The 17,453-nt window shown below is 44.0% G+C and overlaps 1 protein-coding gene across 2 annotated transcripts; it reads left to right on the top strand.

Moving 5' to 3' along the window:
* Window positions 1-1,501: 1,501 nt before the first annotated feature.
* LOC129831912 (bromodomain and WD repeat-containing protein 3-like) lies at window positions 1,502-16,004 on the top strand. 2 transcript variants are annotated; one of them, XM_055895479.1, is made up of 41 exons: window positions 1,502-1,757; window positions 1,860-1,918; window positions 2,027-2,056; window positions 2,275-2,334; window positions 3,200-3,347; window positions 3,474-3,572; window positions 3,744-3,904; window positions 4,008-4,229; window positions 4,542-4,642; window positions 4,733-4,803; window positions 5,031-5,131; window positions 5,313-5,353; window positions 5,451-5,552; window positions 5,642-5,795; window positions 6,123-6,257; window positions 6,349-6,477; window positions 6,567-6,792; window positions 7,032-7,199; window positions 7,460-7,649; window positions 7,812-7,902; window positions 8,007-8,150; window positions 8,249-8,319; window positions 8,431-8,632; window positions 8,762-8,878; window positions 9,125-9,232; window positions 9,379-9,503; window positions 9,608-9,690; window positions 9,829-9,940; window positions 10,053-10,114; window positions 10,204-10,359; window positions 10,505-10,751; window positions 10,834-10,903; window positions 10,992-11,039; window positions 11,128-11,253; window positions 11,340-11,492; window positions 11,688-11,857; window positions 11,960-12,255; window positions 12,347-12,502; window positions 12,667-13,020; window positions 13,159-13,308; window positions 13,423-16,004. In XM_055895479.1, exons 1-41 carry the CDS (start codon window positions 1,721-1,723, stop codon window positions 14,847-14,849), a joined length of 6,702 nt encoding a protein of 2,233 aa, XP_055751454.1. In that variant the 5' UTR covers window positions 1,502-1,720; the 3' UTR covers window positions 14,850-16,004. The 2 variants fall into 2 exon arrangements, with proteins under 2 accessions (XP_055751454.1, XP_055751455.1); XM_055895480.1 differs by lacking the exons at window positions 1,502-1,757; window positions 1,860-1,918; window positions 2,027-2,056 and having other exon boundaries at window positions 2,317-2,334; window positions 2,981-3,347.
* The last annotated feature ends 1,449 nt before the right edge of the window (window positions 16,005-17,453 follow it).

Raw genomic sequence — 17,453 nt, 5'->3', positions numbered from 1 at the left:
ACCGTAAATACATAGCCTAGAATGGGTCGTGTCTTGAAGGGATGCCGCTAATAACAGTGACATCAAAACGTTCATATTTGAATTGCATCGGGGAGGATTTTTGCGTTTTAACTAACCTTAACAGAATTCTTCAAACCTGCAGCGTAAATTCTCCTGACCTGCTACGAAAAGTCACTTCTGACATTAGCTGCATATCCCATCTATTCAAGATCCCTCAAATGCAAGTGCAGGATAGACACCACATGGAGACTAGAAAACAATATGGAGTATTTACATGATGTAAGAAATGTGGGTATATCATGTCATGTCTCCAGACAAATGTCTAAAAATAAATATTCCTGAAATTGTCATAGCACTAATATTTCACCTACTTGTCAATTCAATTGAAGCCTACTGTGCAGTGCACAGGAGAACGCTTCTTGCCGGAATGCATAGTGCCAACTGTAAAGTTTGGTGGAGGACTAATGGTCTGTGGCTGTTTTTCATGGTTCGGGCTAGGTCCCTTTTTTCCAGTGAAGGGAAATCGTAACGCTACAGCATACAATGACATTCTAGACGATTCTGTGCTTCCAACTTTGTGGTAACAGTTTGGGGAAGGCCCTTTTCTGTTTCAGCGTGACAATGCCCTCGTGCACAAAGCGAGGCCCATGCAGAAATGGTTTGTTGAGATCGATGTGGAAGAACTTGACTGGCCTGCACAGAGCCCTGACCTCAAACCCATCGAACACCTTTGGGATGAATTGGAACGCTGACTGCGAGCCAGGCCTAATCGCCCAACATCAGAGCCCGACCTCACTAATGCCATTGTGGCTGAATGGAAGCAAGTCCCCACAGCAATGTTCCAAAACCTAGTGGAAAGCCTTCCCAGAAGAGTGGAGGCTGTTACAGCAGCAAAGGGGGGACCAACTCCATATTAATGCCCATGATTTTGGATTGAGATGTTCCACAAGCAGGTGTCCACATACTTTGGGTCATGTAGTGTATTTACATGATGTAAGAAATGTGGGTCTATCATGTCATATCTCCAGACAAATGTCTAAAAATAAAAAGATAATATTCTTGATATTGTCATAGCACTAATATTTCGCCAAAGCAATTGAAGCCTATCGTGCACTGCACAGGCTAATACTGCATTGTTCTCATCAGCATTGCATAGCCTATTTGTCTATACAAATGGATGCATGGATGTTTTTCTTTATTCAGTTGAGTTATTGAAACAAAGCCTAACTAGTGTAGCTAAGTCAGTGTATCAAAGACAAATTGCACCGGGTAAAATCAAATGTGACAGATTGACATTTTTGTTTTGCCATGACGTCATCAACAAGACACTCGACCTTGTCAAAGACAACAACAATGCGTCTTTATACTATAATTTCGCATATATAAATAGCTTTCTTTCGTTACATTGACCAAAAGCTTTCTAATGTATTCAAATAGAATTTAAGTTCATTTATAGGGCGAGCTTCGCTTTGTCTTTGTTGTAGTCGAACAAAAAATAAAGAGTTGTTCCCCACCCCCTATTTCCTCTGCTGTGGCGGAAGTAACTCGTATTGCTGAGGCCTCATCCTTCCAATGGCGACTGAAAACAGGCTGATTAGAAAGCGGGAGCAACTGTGGAGGGGGTCAGAGCAGTGTAACCGAAATTAAATAAATATATCATACTCTCACTAGTCATAAAGTTAGTTTAAAATTGTAGACCCACCAAATCACGGCCGATTCAATGGCCAAAAGTCGGAATATTTCGCTCCTTGAATCAGGTAAGGCGAATATAGTTGCCTAATTCATTGCTTAAATTATATATAAATCTTGATTTAATTGATATCCAATTGTGCTCACTATTTTATTCTATTCACTTACAGAGCTATATTACCTAATTTCACGTTTTCTAACAACGGGTCCATGTCAGAGCGCGGCTGAGGTAAATTGGCGTGCCTTATTGACATCATTTTTCTTACTATTCAAAATTGTTGGCGAAAAGTTAATGAAAGCCACACATTCGAAAAACCTATTTTTGTATCTATTGCAGGTTCTAGCGAGCGAACTAGAAGAATATCAGGTGTGTATTCCGGTAGCAGCGGCGTTCTGCCGTCGGTGTATGTAGCTACTAGCTATCCCGATGGACTGGAACGTAGAACTTGTATCACTCACGAGTTTTAATGCTTCTCTGACCGCCTCACTCGTTTGACATCACATGTTTTTACTAACTTAATTTCTGGCAGTATTTCTAGCATCTTGAGTGTTGAGATTTACACTAACACGCACCTTTTTGGATAGCTTTTGCCTTGCAGATTAGACTGGCAAGGAAATGAACATCCAAGATCTTACGAAGATTTGGTAAGTCTTTAATCTATAGATGTAAATTAAATGTCGAATATCTGTTATTGTTGAATGACAGCCACGTTGTGTCAATGCATGGGCCATTTACTCTTTGTTCTTTTCAGCTTTATTCGTTGTTACATTCTTGTTACATAATAACCTGATTTTAAACTTTTACCGGTATGTAGGATTACTTATTTTTGTATGTTTCGAAAGCTTAACGCTGTAGTATAGAAACACATTTAACACATTTAAATGTATCTGTTGTACTGCAGATAGGGTGGGGACTCTTGGGGTTCTGGCTACGTCAGGACACCACTGTTGACCAATCCACGTCCTAGAAAGGCTGTAGTTGCGTTATTTTCCTTGTGACCTGTGTTGTGATTCGTCGGTTGATGAATGTGTTTTACATAAAACGTTCTGCCCACAAAGAATACAGCACACTGGTGGAATGAGATCCGATGTACATGAAGAACCCAAGTTATGTCAGTGATTCATTTTTTACCCCCTAGAAAAATAAATGCAGTTTTCTTACAGTGCCACTGGCTGACAGTCTATTAGACAGAAAGACTATGATGACCTAAATGATAATAAATAGACCATGTGGTTGCAGTACTGTAGTTTCATGATTCCTGGTGTTTTTTTTGTTTGTTTTTTCGTTTAGCAGACGCTCCAGAACGACTAAACCTAGTCGGCTCGTGGATTTGAAACGGCGACAATTTCGGTTACTGGCCCAACGCTCTTAACAGCTACCCAAATATAAATGTACAAATGTTGTGATGGCTTGATTGAAGAAAGAACAAAGCATGCATAATGGTTTAACAATGATAGCTGGATTAGGTAGTCATTCTGCTCATCATCAACACTATTTTTGATCCCATAGGTTGCAGCCAACGGTCACATTGCACCTGACCATTTGCTGCAGATCTGTAAGCAGATTGGGCCGATTCTGGACAAAGAAGTGCCGTGTGTTCCAGGCGTACATTCCCTACTGGGAACTGGGAGGCAGTCCTTACTCAGAACATCAAAAGGTGCAAAGCTTTACATGCATCTTGATTGAGCGTGCATTCTAAATGTATACATCAGCAACTATTCCTTCTGAAATCGAATTGTAAGATGAAATGATTCAATTACTTATTTCTTTCCATCTCTTCCAGGTTACGGCAATGTTCGGAGGAAAGGCTCATCATTTGCTGCCCTGCACAGAGGGAGACCACCAGAGATGCCTTTGACCTGCAAGGATCCTCCAAATCTAGGTGGGTATTCCCTGACACAGGATTGACATGTTCACACACATTATTTTCTATTCATGCCGGTGCAGTAAATTCAATGTGTGCTTATAACTCAACGCATTCTGTGTTGTTTTCTGTTAACATGATTCTGTTATCATGTTTGGACTCTGAGTCATAGTGTTTTGTCCTTCACAGTGGAGGTGTACAGAGGAAGGGAGCTAACAGGTACTCAACGGTTCAGCACTGTGAACCCTGTGAGCAACTATCAGCACATGCGGATGCACAGGAGGATTCTGGGTCATCTGTCTGCAGTCTACTGCATTGCTTTTGATCGGACCGGTCTCAGGATTTTCACCGTGAGTTTTGTCGTCATAAAGATCAAGTTCTTGGGGGAAATCATGTTAGGTGATATACCCGAGGCTCATCACTTTATCTACCTTATCAAACCCCACTTTCAAGGGCTCGGACGACTGCTTGGTGAAGATATGGTCTTCGTTTGACGGGAGGCTTCACTCAACCCTGCGAGGACATTCTGCTGAGATCTCAGACCTGGCTGTCAGCTTTGAGAATACCTTGATGGCAGCTGGCAGCTGTGACAAAACCATTAGAGTGTGGTGCCTTCGTACCTGTGCACCTATGGCTGTCCTACAGGGGCACAGTGGATCCATTACCTCCCTACAGGTAGGAGCTTCCATATTCCTCCAACACCCTTATTATGATTCTATCGACTGTAATGTTAGCCGGGCAAATAGTATGTAAGCTAATGCTGTCCACAGTTTTGCAAATGTAGGACACCATGCAACAGTGTAATGCGTTAACTGCACACAGCACTTTTTAACTCATGATGTACATACTAAACCTTATTGCTTCAGCAGCTCACATTGGACCACTAGTGTGATTTGCTGTCTGTACCGTAGACATCCCCCAGTATAGATGTGGCTGCATAAGTATATCTGGAACAGCATTTAACTTTGTGAATTACATCTGTCTCAGTTCTCACCGTTTGCCAAGGGCTCAAAGAGATACCTGGTGTCCACTGGAACTGATGCAACAATCTGCTTTTGGCAGTGGGATGTCAATAACATACATTTCAGGTGAGTTTCAACTACTGGTAATTTGATTTAGATAGTAATTGCATCCTGAAAATGACATAAATCTGAAACATTTACACTCTGTTTGTAAAGTGATCGCCCACAGAAGTTTACAGAGCGACCCAGGCCGGGAGTTCAGATGGTGTGCTCATCATTCAGTCCAGGTAACGATGTCAAGATGGCAGTTTAGTGTAAAAGAATGCTTTGGCTCTTTAAATACATTTCTACAAATTGATCATACTATTACACTAACCATAGCTGATACGATTTTAACAGAAGTATTGATTCAACTTTTTACCTCACCAACAAGTTATTCTAACATGGGTATTTAAAGGCTGAACCAAACTGGGATAAATTGATAGTAGTTTTTTTGTTTTATAAAACATTTTAGGTGGCATGTTCTTAGCGACGGGAAGTACTGACGATGTCATCAGAATATATTACCTGGGAGGTGGGAACCCTGAAAAAATATCAGAGCTTCATGAACACACGGTAAGATTTTTTTGAAGAGCAGATAAACCATCACATAGCAGTGAAAAGCTGAACACAAGAAAATAATGAGTTCCTAAAACAAATAATAATTAAATCCATTGAAGCTTTAATTTACAACAAATACAAACAACGTTGATGTAATATTCTAACCATTGTTGTCAATATATGTTCTAATTTTTAGGACAAGGTTGACAGCATCCAATTTTGCCACTCAGGAGAAAGGTATGATCAGTGTGATTAGTTGAAGCACTCACCTTAGCCCAACCGTTTTCATGAGGATTGCCTAGAGTCCATTGTCTTGGTTTGCCTCGTCTCGTAGGTTTGTGAGTGGCAGTCGAGATGGCACAGCACGCATCTGGAGGCTGACTCAGCGTCAGCAGTGGAGGAGCCTTCTTCTCAACATGAATGCCACTCTACCAGGGTAAGGAATGAACAGCTTGCCGGCACCATTACATACACCTACACATGCTTGTATCTGTTTTTATCCATTCATATCAACTTCCTCCGCAGCTCAGAACACGCGACCAATGAGGAAAGCTTTTTCAAGCCCAAGGTCACCATGGTAGCGTGGGATCGCCATGACAACTCAGTAATCACAGCGGTCAACAACCATATCCTCAAAGTGTGGAACTCCTACACGGGCCAGCTGCTACATATCCTTAAAGTAGGAGCAACTGCATTGTCTTACATTCTATTTTCATGAACAGTGCTGTCTCACGAAGATAGCTGATTTTGTATCTATGACTACTAGTAGTGTAGATGAATTTCCATCCTTCAACTATTTGTATATAAAGAACTGTTGAGGGATAGTCCTAGATTCCTTAGTCAGGAGGACATTATAGTTCACTGTTTTTCCCCTTGCCACTGCTTGTCACTGTAAGCATGCTTTTCAGGAGCATTTCCTCAAAATATTTTGTCCAGTGACTTGGTAAAATAGCGGAATGGCATCCGACAGTGATTTGACCTGACAGCTGTGTGATGCTCTGTGCAGGGCCATGAGGCTGAGGTGTTTGTCCTGGAGCCCCACCCCTCAGATCCCAGGATCATGCTGTCTGCTGGCCACGACGGAAACGTCTTCATCTGGGACATCGTCCGGGGCACAAAGACACAGCACTACTTCAACATGGTGAGGAGGAGCCATGCACCACAGAAGACAGTAACATCCATTCTCTCCAACTATGACTGACTCCATCTTGGTTGCTCTGTCTGCCCTACAGATTGAGGGCCAGGGTCATGGTGCTGTCTTTGACTGCAAGTTCACTCCCGACGGCCAGCGCTTTGCCTGCACAGACTCCCACGGTCATCTGGTCATTTTCGGCTTTGGGAGCTCCAAGCCATACGAGAAGGTAAGGCTGGAGCTCCTACTACATCTATGCATAGGAAAGAATCCTTTATTCAATGGTTTGAGATTGACTGCCTGTCTGTCTTTGTCCAGCTTCCAGATCAGGTGTTTTTCCACACCGACTATCGGCCACTGATCCGGGACGCCAACGGCTTTGTGTTGGATGAGCAGACCCAGCAGGCACCCCACCTCATGCCCCCTCCCTTCCTGGTGGATGTGGATGGGAACCCCCACCCCCCTAGATACCAGCGGCTGGTCCCTGGGAGGGAGAACATTGCAGACGAACACCTGGTGCCTCAGCTGGGATATGTTGCCACAAGTATGTAAACTAGCATTTACGAGACAGTTGTAAGGCAATATGATCCTTTTGTTTATTGGACCAGTACAACAACACTAAAATAGCAGTTGGGCACGTGTGGATGGGTGGATTTTGTTTGACCAGTGCAACTACCAACTGTTTCTCTGAGAGTTTGAGAGTGGGTGGATGTGTGAATCTGTTTGAGTAAGTGGTTGTGTTACTTAAGACCCTGTTAAGACTGTCCATGTTGTCCCCCTCAGGTGATGGCGAGGTAATGGAGCAGGTGATCAGTCAGCTGACCACAGACCATGAGGAGGCCACGGCCAGACGCAGCATTCTGGACGACACCATCAGGCAGCTGCAGGAGCAGCAAGACAGGCAGAGCAGACCAGGGACACTAGCCCCAGCACCCAGCACCCCACGCAGAGGTACCGGAACACACCCATACTGTCAGTTCTACTAGCAGTATTGTGTGGTGGCATGCAAGATAACATATTCCTAGCTATTTTCCTTTCTACAAGGTACCATTGCTCTGGGGCATGCTCAATAACTTTGTATTCCTACATGTTAATGGTCGAGGACTCTATTGGAAATGGAAAATCATTTATCATCCATTATGGTTGAATGAATGATTGGGTCCTGGACAAGCAGTGATGTTGTGTTCCCTTCTCTCCCACTCTGTACCCAGCATCAGTGAATGAGCGAGGTGCAGCTGAGGTGCAGTCGTCCCCTAACGTGGGTCTGAGGCGCAGTGGGCAGGTGGAGGGGGTGAGACAGATGCACCAGAATGCCCCTCGCAGCCAGATGGCCACGGAGAGGGACCTGCAGGCCTGGAGACGCAGGGTGGTGGTACCTGAGCTCTCATCCAGCAGTTACAGGTGAGACCGACATCCCTCAAACAACAGGGGGAGATAATCTGTATAGTTAGTTATATAACACAAAGGATGTCATGTATATAAACAAGTCTACTCCTGAATGGTTCATCTCTAGAACATTATACCTGTAATGCACGTTTAAATTAAATTTGTAAATGATCTTAGTTACCAGGATGACTTCCGAATTACAAAAGGAGAGGAGGAGATTGCCTTATACAATGCAAAGAAACGCCGTGTGACATACGGCAGTTGTAGAGTAAGTAGACATATATTTATTACTTTTAAAGATCATGACTGACCACAGGAATTTTTAAATGATACTGGCGTCATACCTGCATTTCTGCTTTGCTTCTGCCTCAGGATGATTCTGAAGATGAACTGCCTTGCATCAAACGAGCACAGTCCCGCAAAAAGCAAAAAGTCTTCCAGCAGAGCAGAGATGGCATTGTGGAGGAATTAATCGAGTTCTCCTGTGAGGAGGGAGAGGGGACCACAACATCAGAGGTACATTCTATGCTTTTTACATGTCTGTTAGAGAATAACAAGCTATTTGGAATATTGGTGAAAGAGGTCAATCTTGCCATCTCCTATCCCTCCTCTAGGACCATGAGATGGAGTGCAGTGAACTGGATTCATCCAATGAGGAAGAGGAATGGAAAAGTGACAGTTCAAGGTACAGATAAGCTCTTTGCTTCTCTTGATTCCTTGCAAGAGGTACATGACGTATGTCATATTGTTGTTTCCCTTATGTTAGCATTAAACCAACTTACATTTCCCACGACAGCCACTCGTCCAGTGAGTACTCTGACTGGACAGCAGACGCTGGGATTAACCTGCAGCCCTCCACTCCCGTGTCATCACGGAAACGAGTTCGCCGCCAGTTTAGCAGCTCGGAAGAGGAAGAGATCGAGGAGGAAGAGAAGCAGCAAAGTGAGGATGAGGAACGACCACCTCAGACTAGCAAGCAGAAATCCAAGAAGCCCAAGGTTAGCCACTGTACTAACCTGCATATTTTTTTCAGTGCTTGCATCCTGTTATGGTATGACAAAAAGTAGTTTCACACTTCTCTATTGAATATTAAATAAATCTTACGTAATTGTTCATTTGTATCACAGCGGCCTAAAGCCAGGCCGTCGATCAACAGAGAAGTCTCCAATGAGTTCAGACCCTCAACGTGGATCACTGATGTCATTCCCAGGAAGTCTCCCTTCGTTCCCCAGATGGGTGATGAGGTACGTGGCTCTGTCTGGACCATATGTCTCCCCTACTGTGTTGTGTTCATGTGTGCATGCATCTCTGATGTCTAAATCAGAGGAGGCTGGTGGGAGGAGCTATAGTAATGGCTGGAATGGAACGGTATCAAACATATGGAAACCACGTATCCATTCCATTCTAGCAATTTCAATGAGCCTGTCCTCCTATAGCTCCTCCCACCAGCCTCCTCTGATCTAATTACTGTTACCCTCTCTCTCCCTCAGGTAATCTATTTCCGCCAGGGTCACGAGGCGTATGTGGAGGCGGTGAACAGGAACAACCTGTACCCCATTAACATGGAGAAACAGCCCTGGAGGAAGATGGAGCTGAGGGTAAGAACATATCCACTCTGCTCCAAACTAGGAAACGGATGAATCTGTCTTCCACTGATGCGGTAGAAAACGGGCTAGTGTGTTGAGGGCCTGTGTCTAAAAGGACATTGTTGAAGAGTAACTTGACGCTCTCCTTCTCTCTACAGGACCAAGAATTTGTTAAAATAACTGGGATCAAGTATGAAGTGTGCCCTCCGACACTCTGCCGCCTGAAACTGACGCTCATTGACCACGGCACACGCAAAATCACAGACAAATCATTTTATGTCAAGTAAGTGATGCAACCGCTTCAAAGTGTCTAACATTAAAGATGAATGTACACAGATATAACCAGAGACATTTGGTAACTTTGGACTTCTGTACGCCTCCCCTCAGGTATCATGACATGCCAGATGTGATTGACTTCCTCGTGCTTCGGCAGAGTTATGACGAAGCACGCAGTAGAGTCTGGCAGCCAAGTAAGTTAACAATACGTCTCTCCTCAGGGGTTCCTCACACTACTCAAGGTCCAGTAACGTATGAGATGAACAGGTCAACATTTCGATACAATGTTTTCTGCATTCCCCCACCTAAAATGGTAACATTCCTCACTGCAGATGACAGATTCCGGTCCGTAATAGATGATGCCTGGTGGTTTGGGATCATTGTTTGTCAGGAGCCATATCAGCCTGAATATCCAGACAGTCATTTCCAGTGCTTCAAAGTCCGGTGAGAATGTATTAAAGTGCTAGTATGATTGGGTCTGCGATGTTGGAAACCAGTCAAAATGGTCCCCAACAGTTGATGCTTCTAACCTGCTTGTCTTTGTTTTTGTTGCCAGATGGGACAATGGTGAAACGGAGAAGCTAAGTCCTTGGGATGTGGAAGCTATTCCAGAGGATGGTAATTTTAACAGACTCTGTTGTAAATTGGACATTCTAGTACAGTATTTGGTAATGGACTATATTGCAACAATGGTGTGTGCTCTTCAGCCCAGCAACCTGAGTGTGTAGGTGGAGGGGTTCCAGTGACAGCAGAGGAGATGAGAGAGGTCATGTATAAACCACAGACAGGAGAGTGGGGTGAGAGGAGCAGAGATGACGAGTGTGAACGCATCATAGCAGGCATTGACCAACTCATCACTGTCGGTAAGCACACTCACCTCACCACTGCATTTTGGTACCTCTTCCTCCTCAACAGACCCTGCATTGTATACCATTCCTAGATGGGCTAGTGAGGTTTTGAATTTCAAATTCACACTACTTCTGTTTTTCTTTTTCTTCTCATTGACAGATATTGTAGCCCCATTCTCTGGCCCGGTGGACATAGTTCAATACCCAACGTACTGCACGGTGATAGCCTTCCCCACAGACCTGAGCACCATCAGACTGAGACTGTTGAGTAGGTTCTACAGGCGACTGTCCGCTGTAGTTTGGGATGCCAGATACATTGTGCACAACGCCCGGACCTTCAATGAGCCAAGGAGCAAGATAGCCCATTCAGCAAAACTTATTACAGATGTCCTGCTAAAGTTTATCAAGTGAGTTGTACAAGTGTTGTTGAGCTCAAACTTCTATACAGATACATTTTTAACGACTTATGTTGCCTTTTTATTTCCTCAGTCGACCTAGCTGTACAGATATCATGGAGATCTACAATGCAATTGAAGACATGGACTACACGGATGATGAGGTAAATCAGGTTTTGATGTGGCAAGTCATTCAAACCTTGCTCTGAAATGTTTGGGATGAACTGACGTTGATTTGAATGTCTTTCCCAGGACCTGGAAGAGGCACCAGGCCCCTCTTCTGGACACAGACTGTGCCAGGTAAGTAATGAAAGATTATGTAAAATCAGCAATGAAAACTGAGGGAAGTGGCTGGGGATGTTATCTTATGTGTCTTCCTTCATCCCAGCGCTCTTCGGAGACGGTACCTGACCCAGACTCCTGGAAGGGGCAGTGCAAACGCCTTATGAACTATGTCTTTGAGTGTGAGGACTCTGAGCCCTTCAGAAAGCCTGTGGATCCTACCTCCTACCCAGTAAGAGAACACAGAGACTTCTACTGTAATAATGACTCTGGCTTTGACAGAACTGTTGATCGAATGTGACTCATGTCTGTTTGCAGGACTACCTTAGCATCATTGACACACCCATGGACTTTGGGATGGTGAAGGGGACCCTTGAGGAGGACCGTTATGAAAACCCCATGGAGCTCTGCAAAGACACACTTCTGATATTTGCCAATGCTAAAGCCTTCACACCAAACAAACGCTCAAAGGTATTTCAGCTCTTGCATTTCCAAACCATACAAGTGATTCCAGTGTAAAAAATCCTACCTTGATCAAAAACTTATATTGAGTTGATTTTTCATTTACAATTTGACATTGATGACAATCCAGAACCTGACCAATATAGTGACTAGGACCTGATGCCAAATTGGTGCTCTACATATTTTTATCTCCTCTGTCCCCAGATCTACAGTATGACTTTACGGCTCTCTGCATTCTTCGAAGAGCGAATCAGAACAATCATATCGCAATACAAAACTGCCGTCAAGAGCAGCGAGAAGCTCCGCCGCAGCCAGAGGTTCCGAAAGAAGCTTCAGCACCACGAGTCTGCTGCACCCAGCACTGACACCACAAGGTAGGCCTCACTTCTGCTGCCCACGGACCTCATTGGGCTTAAGGAAATGTACTTGTCCACATGACGTACAGCACTTCTAATTATATTGTTCTTTCCCTACAGTCAAAAGAGGACTGCTCTGAAAACTCAGGAAAAAGTGGAAGCGGCGTTGACGACCAAATCTACCTTAGCCAAAGTGTCTGCTCCTGAGAGAACCAGGAGGAGGAGCCACAGCAGTGACAGCTCAGGCCACAGCTCTTCTGAAGCTTCCTCAAGGTCAGACTCTGAGATTTACAGTGAGTTATATATGAGTGACTCTGAAGAAGAGAAACGCCCGAGGTCCTCACAGCACCATCACAGTAGAGAGACCAGGGGAACCAGAAGAGTCACCAGGAACAATGGGGCAAAGAAGAAAAAAAGTGAGTATTTCCCATAAATCCGGCAGAAGGCAGCTAGCTCTTAATAGCTGTACTTCTAATAAAATCCCTGTTTTTTTATGTTTTATTTCAGTTGCTGAGAGCGAGAGTGAGTCCTCCAATGAGCGGGAGGAGAGTGGGGACGGTGAGAAGTTGTCCAACTCAATGTCTCGCCGATTTCCCAGCAGGTCCAGCACCAGGCTAACCAGGAACAATGCTGTTACCCATAGGAAGCATACCAAACGGCCAGGTAAACACCATCACACCACAGATCAAGGAAAAGGAGAGATAACTAGAGCAGGGAGTGGAGAGCAGATAACTGCCCTTCTGGTCAAAGGTCTGTACAGAGCAGATATTTATTTTGTTATTATATGATTATTAGCCATTAAAATGTTGCTGCTGCACTGTGCCCAGAGAGGGGTTCCCAGATGAACGGTCACAGCAGAACATTTGGGCGAGAGAGGCGACGAGGAAACAACTCTGAGAGATCACCATCCCAGGGTACAGACACTTACAGGGAGGAGGAGGAGAATGTGGGCCGCAGGACATTGAAAAGGAAGACTGCCAGGGCAGCCGTCAACAAGATGAAGCTTCTGGAAGTCTCTGAGGAAGACTATGGTTCAGCCTCTGAGGATGAGGACAAACATAGGCGGAAAAGCAGCCGCCATGCGACCCGAGTCAGCAAACGCACTGCCGTGATCCAGAGCAGCTCTGAATCCGAGGATCAGTCATCAGCCTCTGGATCCGAGGATCCGTCATCAGCACAGAGTAAGCACACAGTCGGCTTAGACTGGTTTGGATCAACTTTTTTTGTTCAAGGATCTACTGAACCAGAGCCACAAAAGGGGGCATTCTTTGAGAACAAATTTCAACACACTTGTGTAACATATTCTTTCTCTCACCTAGGTTCTAAAAAAGGCAAGGATTCATCGGGTGATTGGGAGAACAATGAGGACAGTATTGAGAGTGAAGCTTCATCCTCTCGTTGCCATCAGAATGGAGAGAGTAAGAACTCCAGCAGCCGCAGGACGACCAGACAAGCTGCAGGGACGGGGGGTAAGAGCTACAGGCATACTGTAGATGCTTTCACAGTCAAGGCTACTTTCTCTCTGCCTTTACTCCAATTTCATTAATTTTTTGCTGTAGTGTTAATGTTTCTATCTCTTTCAGATGATTTGTCTCATGTAAATGGCTACAACACAAAATATCAACCGGCTGATAGTAACTCTGAGAAAGAGGATGAGGAGAGCTCTGATGGTGAAGAAGGGGAGGAGGAAGAAACTATTGTGTCTCAGAAGTCCTCCAGAAGCACCGCAACTGCTGCAGTGAGCAAAAGTAGAACTTGCATTACCAGTTATGTGGCGGAAGAGAAGTCTGGCTCCAGAAAGAGACAACACACAACACGAGACCACAATGCTCAAAAGCACCCTCACAAAAATGGGAGGAAGGTGGAGAAAGAACATCCTAAAGACTCTGAGAAAAATTGTAAATTACCATCAAAAAGCCAAGAGCAAACATCTGCCTCAACCCACAAACAGGATGGCCCTGAATCAGAGGAACTCAGTGACACTCCAAAGAGATCAAGCTTTCGCAAGAAAAGACTCAAGTCTGAAGAGGAGGAAGATGGGGAGGAAGACGAAGCAGACAGCAACCATTCATACGTTGAATCGGAGGGAGAATCCAATAAAAAACCTCCATTGCGAAACAAAAGACAGATTCGCAATGACTCTGTTTCAGAGAGCGAGGAGGAGGAAGTTGTACCCAACAGGAGAGCAAGGAGGAAACTGCATGCTTCCTCAGAGGAAGAATCTGATGGGAAGGAGAAGCATAGCCCTAGCATGCGGCCTTGCCTTCGAGCCCAACCAAAAAAGAAATATATCAATGAAGACTCTGAGGACTTGGACTCTGAGGAGGACTTGGACTCTGAGATGCAAGGCAGTTGTAAGAATGGGAAGAGCAAAACTGTTTCACATAAAGGATATCAACGCAACCGAAGAAAAGCCTCCCCAGCTGCTACAAAACGACAGTCCTCTTCCAAGAGAAAACGCATTTACACCTCAGACTCCTCAGAGAACCCTGATGAAAAGAAACAGTGCATGCGCAAGGATAAGGCTAAGAGCTACTGTGATAAGGACGAGAGAGAGACTAACCGATCCAACTCAAAGCACCCCAAGAAGGAATCTCGATCCAAGTCAGAACCCGAGGACGGTAATAGTCAGGAAGATGCCTCTTCTCAAGGGTCAGAGGAGGAGGTTGAGTGTCCGAGGTGGAAGAGACGTTTGGAGCGACAGAAACGCAAGCGAAAAGAAAGCTGCAGCAGCAGTGCCCACAGTTCTGCCTCTGAAAGCGAGGAGGAGGAAGAGTCCTCTGCCTCTGAGAAGTCCTCTGCTAGCTCAGGTTCCCAGAACAGTACAAAGAGAAAAAGTCACAAGAGGTCAAGTGTCAGCGAAAAGGGTGTCGCCCGCCACTCTCGACAACGCAGGAGGGATGCCTCTGAGGCAGACAGCGACCAGTCGTACAAGGAACCCCAGAGTGGAACACATATCAAGACCCGAAACCGTGGCAAACGGACGGTGACATATCACGACAGCGAATGAAGGACTTGGCGCAGCAGGCTTAGCCAGAGCGAGACTAACTGGAGACCTTGAAGACACTTGATCACCGCATTAAGGTAGTAGCACTGGAGCCCTTTCAAAAGGAAATGCTGTGAATCTGTTTCATTCAGGGATATTTATATTTTCTATGAAAAAAAAAAAGTTTATAAAATGTATGAATGCAAGCATTTGAACAGCTGGTTTTCACAAGCGTGTATATAGAGCAAACCACCTCCCGTTCTGCTTTTGTGATTTGGCCAGCTAAATAACCGTTCGGGGGAGCATTGTCAGCTTGGGTGCTATCTTAATATACCTCTGTTTAATCAAGCATATTTTGCTGGTTTGCACTAAGAAACACACTGTAAAGAGGTATTTCATACACTAGTTTTGCATTAGGAACTCAGGGGTCAACTAAGTTTACCGTAGTCTCAGAAATGCAGTCTTGGGAGTTAGAGTAGGTAGGGATAAACATTTCCAGGATGGCGGATTCAGTCCAAGCACACTCGCTGAGACAACTAATCTTCTTCACCCTCCTTTTGACTTCAACACTCCTTTGTAAATCCACATGAATTATCCTTTACTGTATTGTGTGGTGACTTGTTGATATGAGCCAAAATGTACAAATTTGAATTCCTAGTTTTCCTCTGTTTTGTCTTCATTTTTTTCATTGTTTATTTTGAAATATTTCGTTATGTGTATTCTAGTCATTGATTGAGGTGTAAATATGAGATTGAGTGACATGGTTTGGGGATCACTCTGTAGCAAACCATTGCTTATTTAAATTTGAGTATTAATTTTCTTTTTGTATGACATTACAATGCATTGTCTTGCCACATGTCACAAATTGGTACCCTTTTGCCAAGTACAGGAAACCAAAAAGTACTTATTGCAAAATGCTGTGATTTCTCATATTGGGAAGACATTCTAGTGTTGTTCTGTATTATGTACGCTCAGTATTAAAATCCTTTTCTGAGATTTTTGCCAGTCGTGTGTGTGGGGAGGGGGTCTTGAACTGCAGTTGCGTTGACATTTTTGCTTAATGTTTTTCATACTTTGATACAAACAGATTTCACAGGGAAAAGTTCCTGGTACTCAGTATGGTTGTGGAGTGCAAGAGGGCTGTTTTTTTTCTGGTAATAAAGACATCAATTCAAGGCTCATTTTGTATGTGTTATTAATTTCAGTGTTGGTCTCGAGACCACATTAAGTGTCTCTGTTGGATAAATTTGTGCTCGGTATGACAGTGAGGACATGTAATTTCTTCCAGAGACCAGTCTCAAACAGCAGAGTAAAGAAACAAATGATCAGCTTCCATTGTCAATGCATAAAACCGCTTCGCCAGACCAAGTCGATAATTCTGCCAATTCTGCCTTGAAACATTAATACAGTATCTTAACAGCATATATATTTATTATTATAACATGTTTCTTTTCGCAGTGGGAACCTAATACTAGTGCACTCATGTAGGAGAGTGCACTCTTTGTATAACACTGGCCCGTTGGTGTAGTGGAGTTTATACGCAGGTATAAACCGTATACCCACTTCTTTTCAGTGGCTATTGCATATACTTAAGCAATACGGCATAAGAGGGTGTGGTATATGGCTAATATATATGGCTACGGGCTGTTCTTACGCACGACGCATCACGGTGTGCCTGGATACAGCCCTTAGTTGTGGTATATTGGCCATATAACACAACCCCCCCGAGGTGCCTTATTGCTATTATAAGCTGGTAACCAATGTAATTGGAGCAGTAAAAATAAATGTTTTGTCATACCCGTGGTATACAGGACTTGAACCACCCAGTTTATAATTACTTCTTAATATCTACTGATGCGTATCAAAGTAGTGTAGTGCAGGTATACGATTTATGTATTGCAATAGAGAAATCATGCACAAAGTAGCATACGCAATCGCAAAGCACGTGAAATCTATTCACATGCCCGCCGTGCAGTTTCAGCGGAATATCATCTGCAGGCAGCCAGTGTGCAGCTCTCAACTGGTTTTGGCATGGAGCAGCTCACAGAAGAATGACATCGGTAGGGTAGGAAATTTCAACATATCTACCAGTAAATGCTAAATAAGGCAACAATGGGTATGCAAACTAGGTATTGAAAAAGTTTAGTCCGAAGTGTTGGTTCGGGTCTGGGTGGACAGAGGCCCACCCACTGGGAGCAATGCCCTGACAGGCCCACCCAATCAGATGGATGTGGTTTAAGCATTGTTGTGGACTTAGACCATCACATTTTTGTATTTTTTTCTATTAAGGTGTGCTTTTGAGAGTGAAAATCTGAAAAATCTATAGGAAAACTAAATTTAAAAAATAATAGGAAAACAGGATTTTTCATACAGGTTGCCTTTCCTTCGCTGGGCGGGCCGCTTGGGAACTTTTTGGCAAAATCTGAGTATACCAACTTCTTCAGGCACCACTACACAACTGCATAGAGCCAATGGAAAGACAGCAGTCACATACAGCATGATGTTAAATGTTAAGCAATCCATAAACTCAGACATAATAAGCCAGTAGGTCCCAATCATAAGAATACAAAAATACAACCATTAAGCATTTCTCAATTGAAATGTACAACTATTACTTCCCATTGCAAA

The sequence above is a fragment of the Salvelinus fontinalis genome, chromosome 33 (genome assembly GCF_029448725.1).
Source record: "Salvelinus fontinalis isolate EN_2023a chromosome 33, ASM2944872v1, whole genome shotgun sequence".
NCBI lineage: Eukaryota > Metazoa > Chordata > Actinopteri > Salmoniformes > Salmonidae > Salvelinus > Salvelinus fontinalis.
The sequence above is the reverse complement of the archived record's forward strand: the minus strand, read 5'-3'. Positions and strand labels throughout refer to the sequence as shown.

Excerpts from the sequence above, each read along its gene's own strand:
- LOC129831912 (XM_055895479.1), top strand. The coding sequence starts at position 1,721 with ATGGCCAAAAGTCGGAATATTTCGCTCCTTGAATCAG. Across the intron at positions 1,919-2,026 it reads CATGTCAGAGCGCGGCTGAG|GTTCTAGCGAGCGAACTAGA; the intron begins GTAAATTGGCGT and ends TATCTATTGCAG. Across the intron at positions 10,115-10,203 it reads GGAAGCTATTCCAGAGGATG|CCCAGCAACCTGAGTGTGTA; the intron begins GTAATTTTAACA and ends TGTGCTCTTCAG.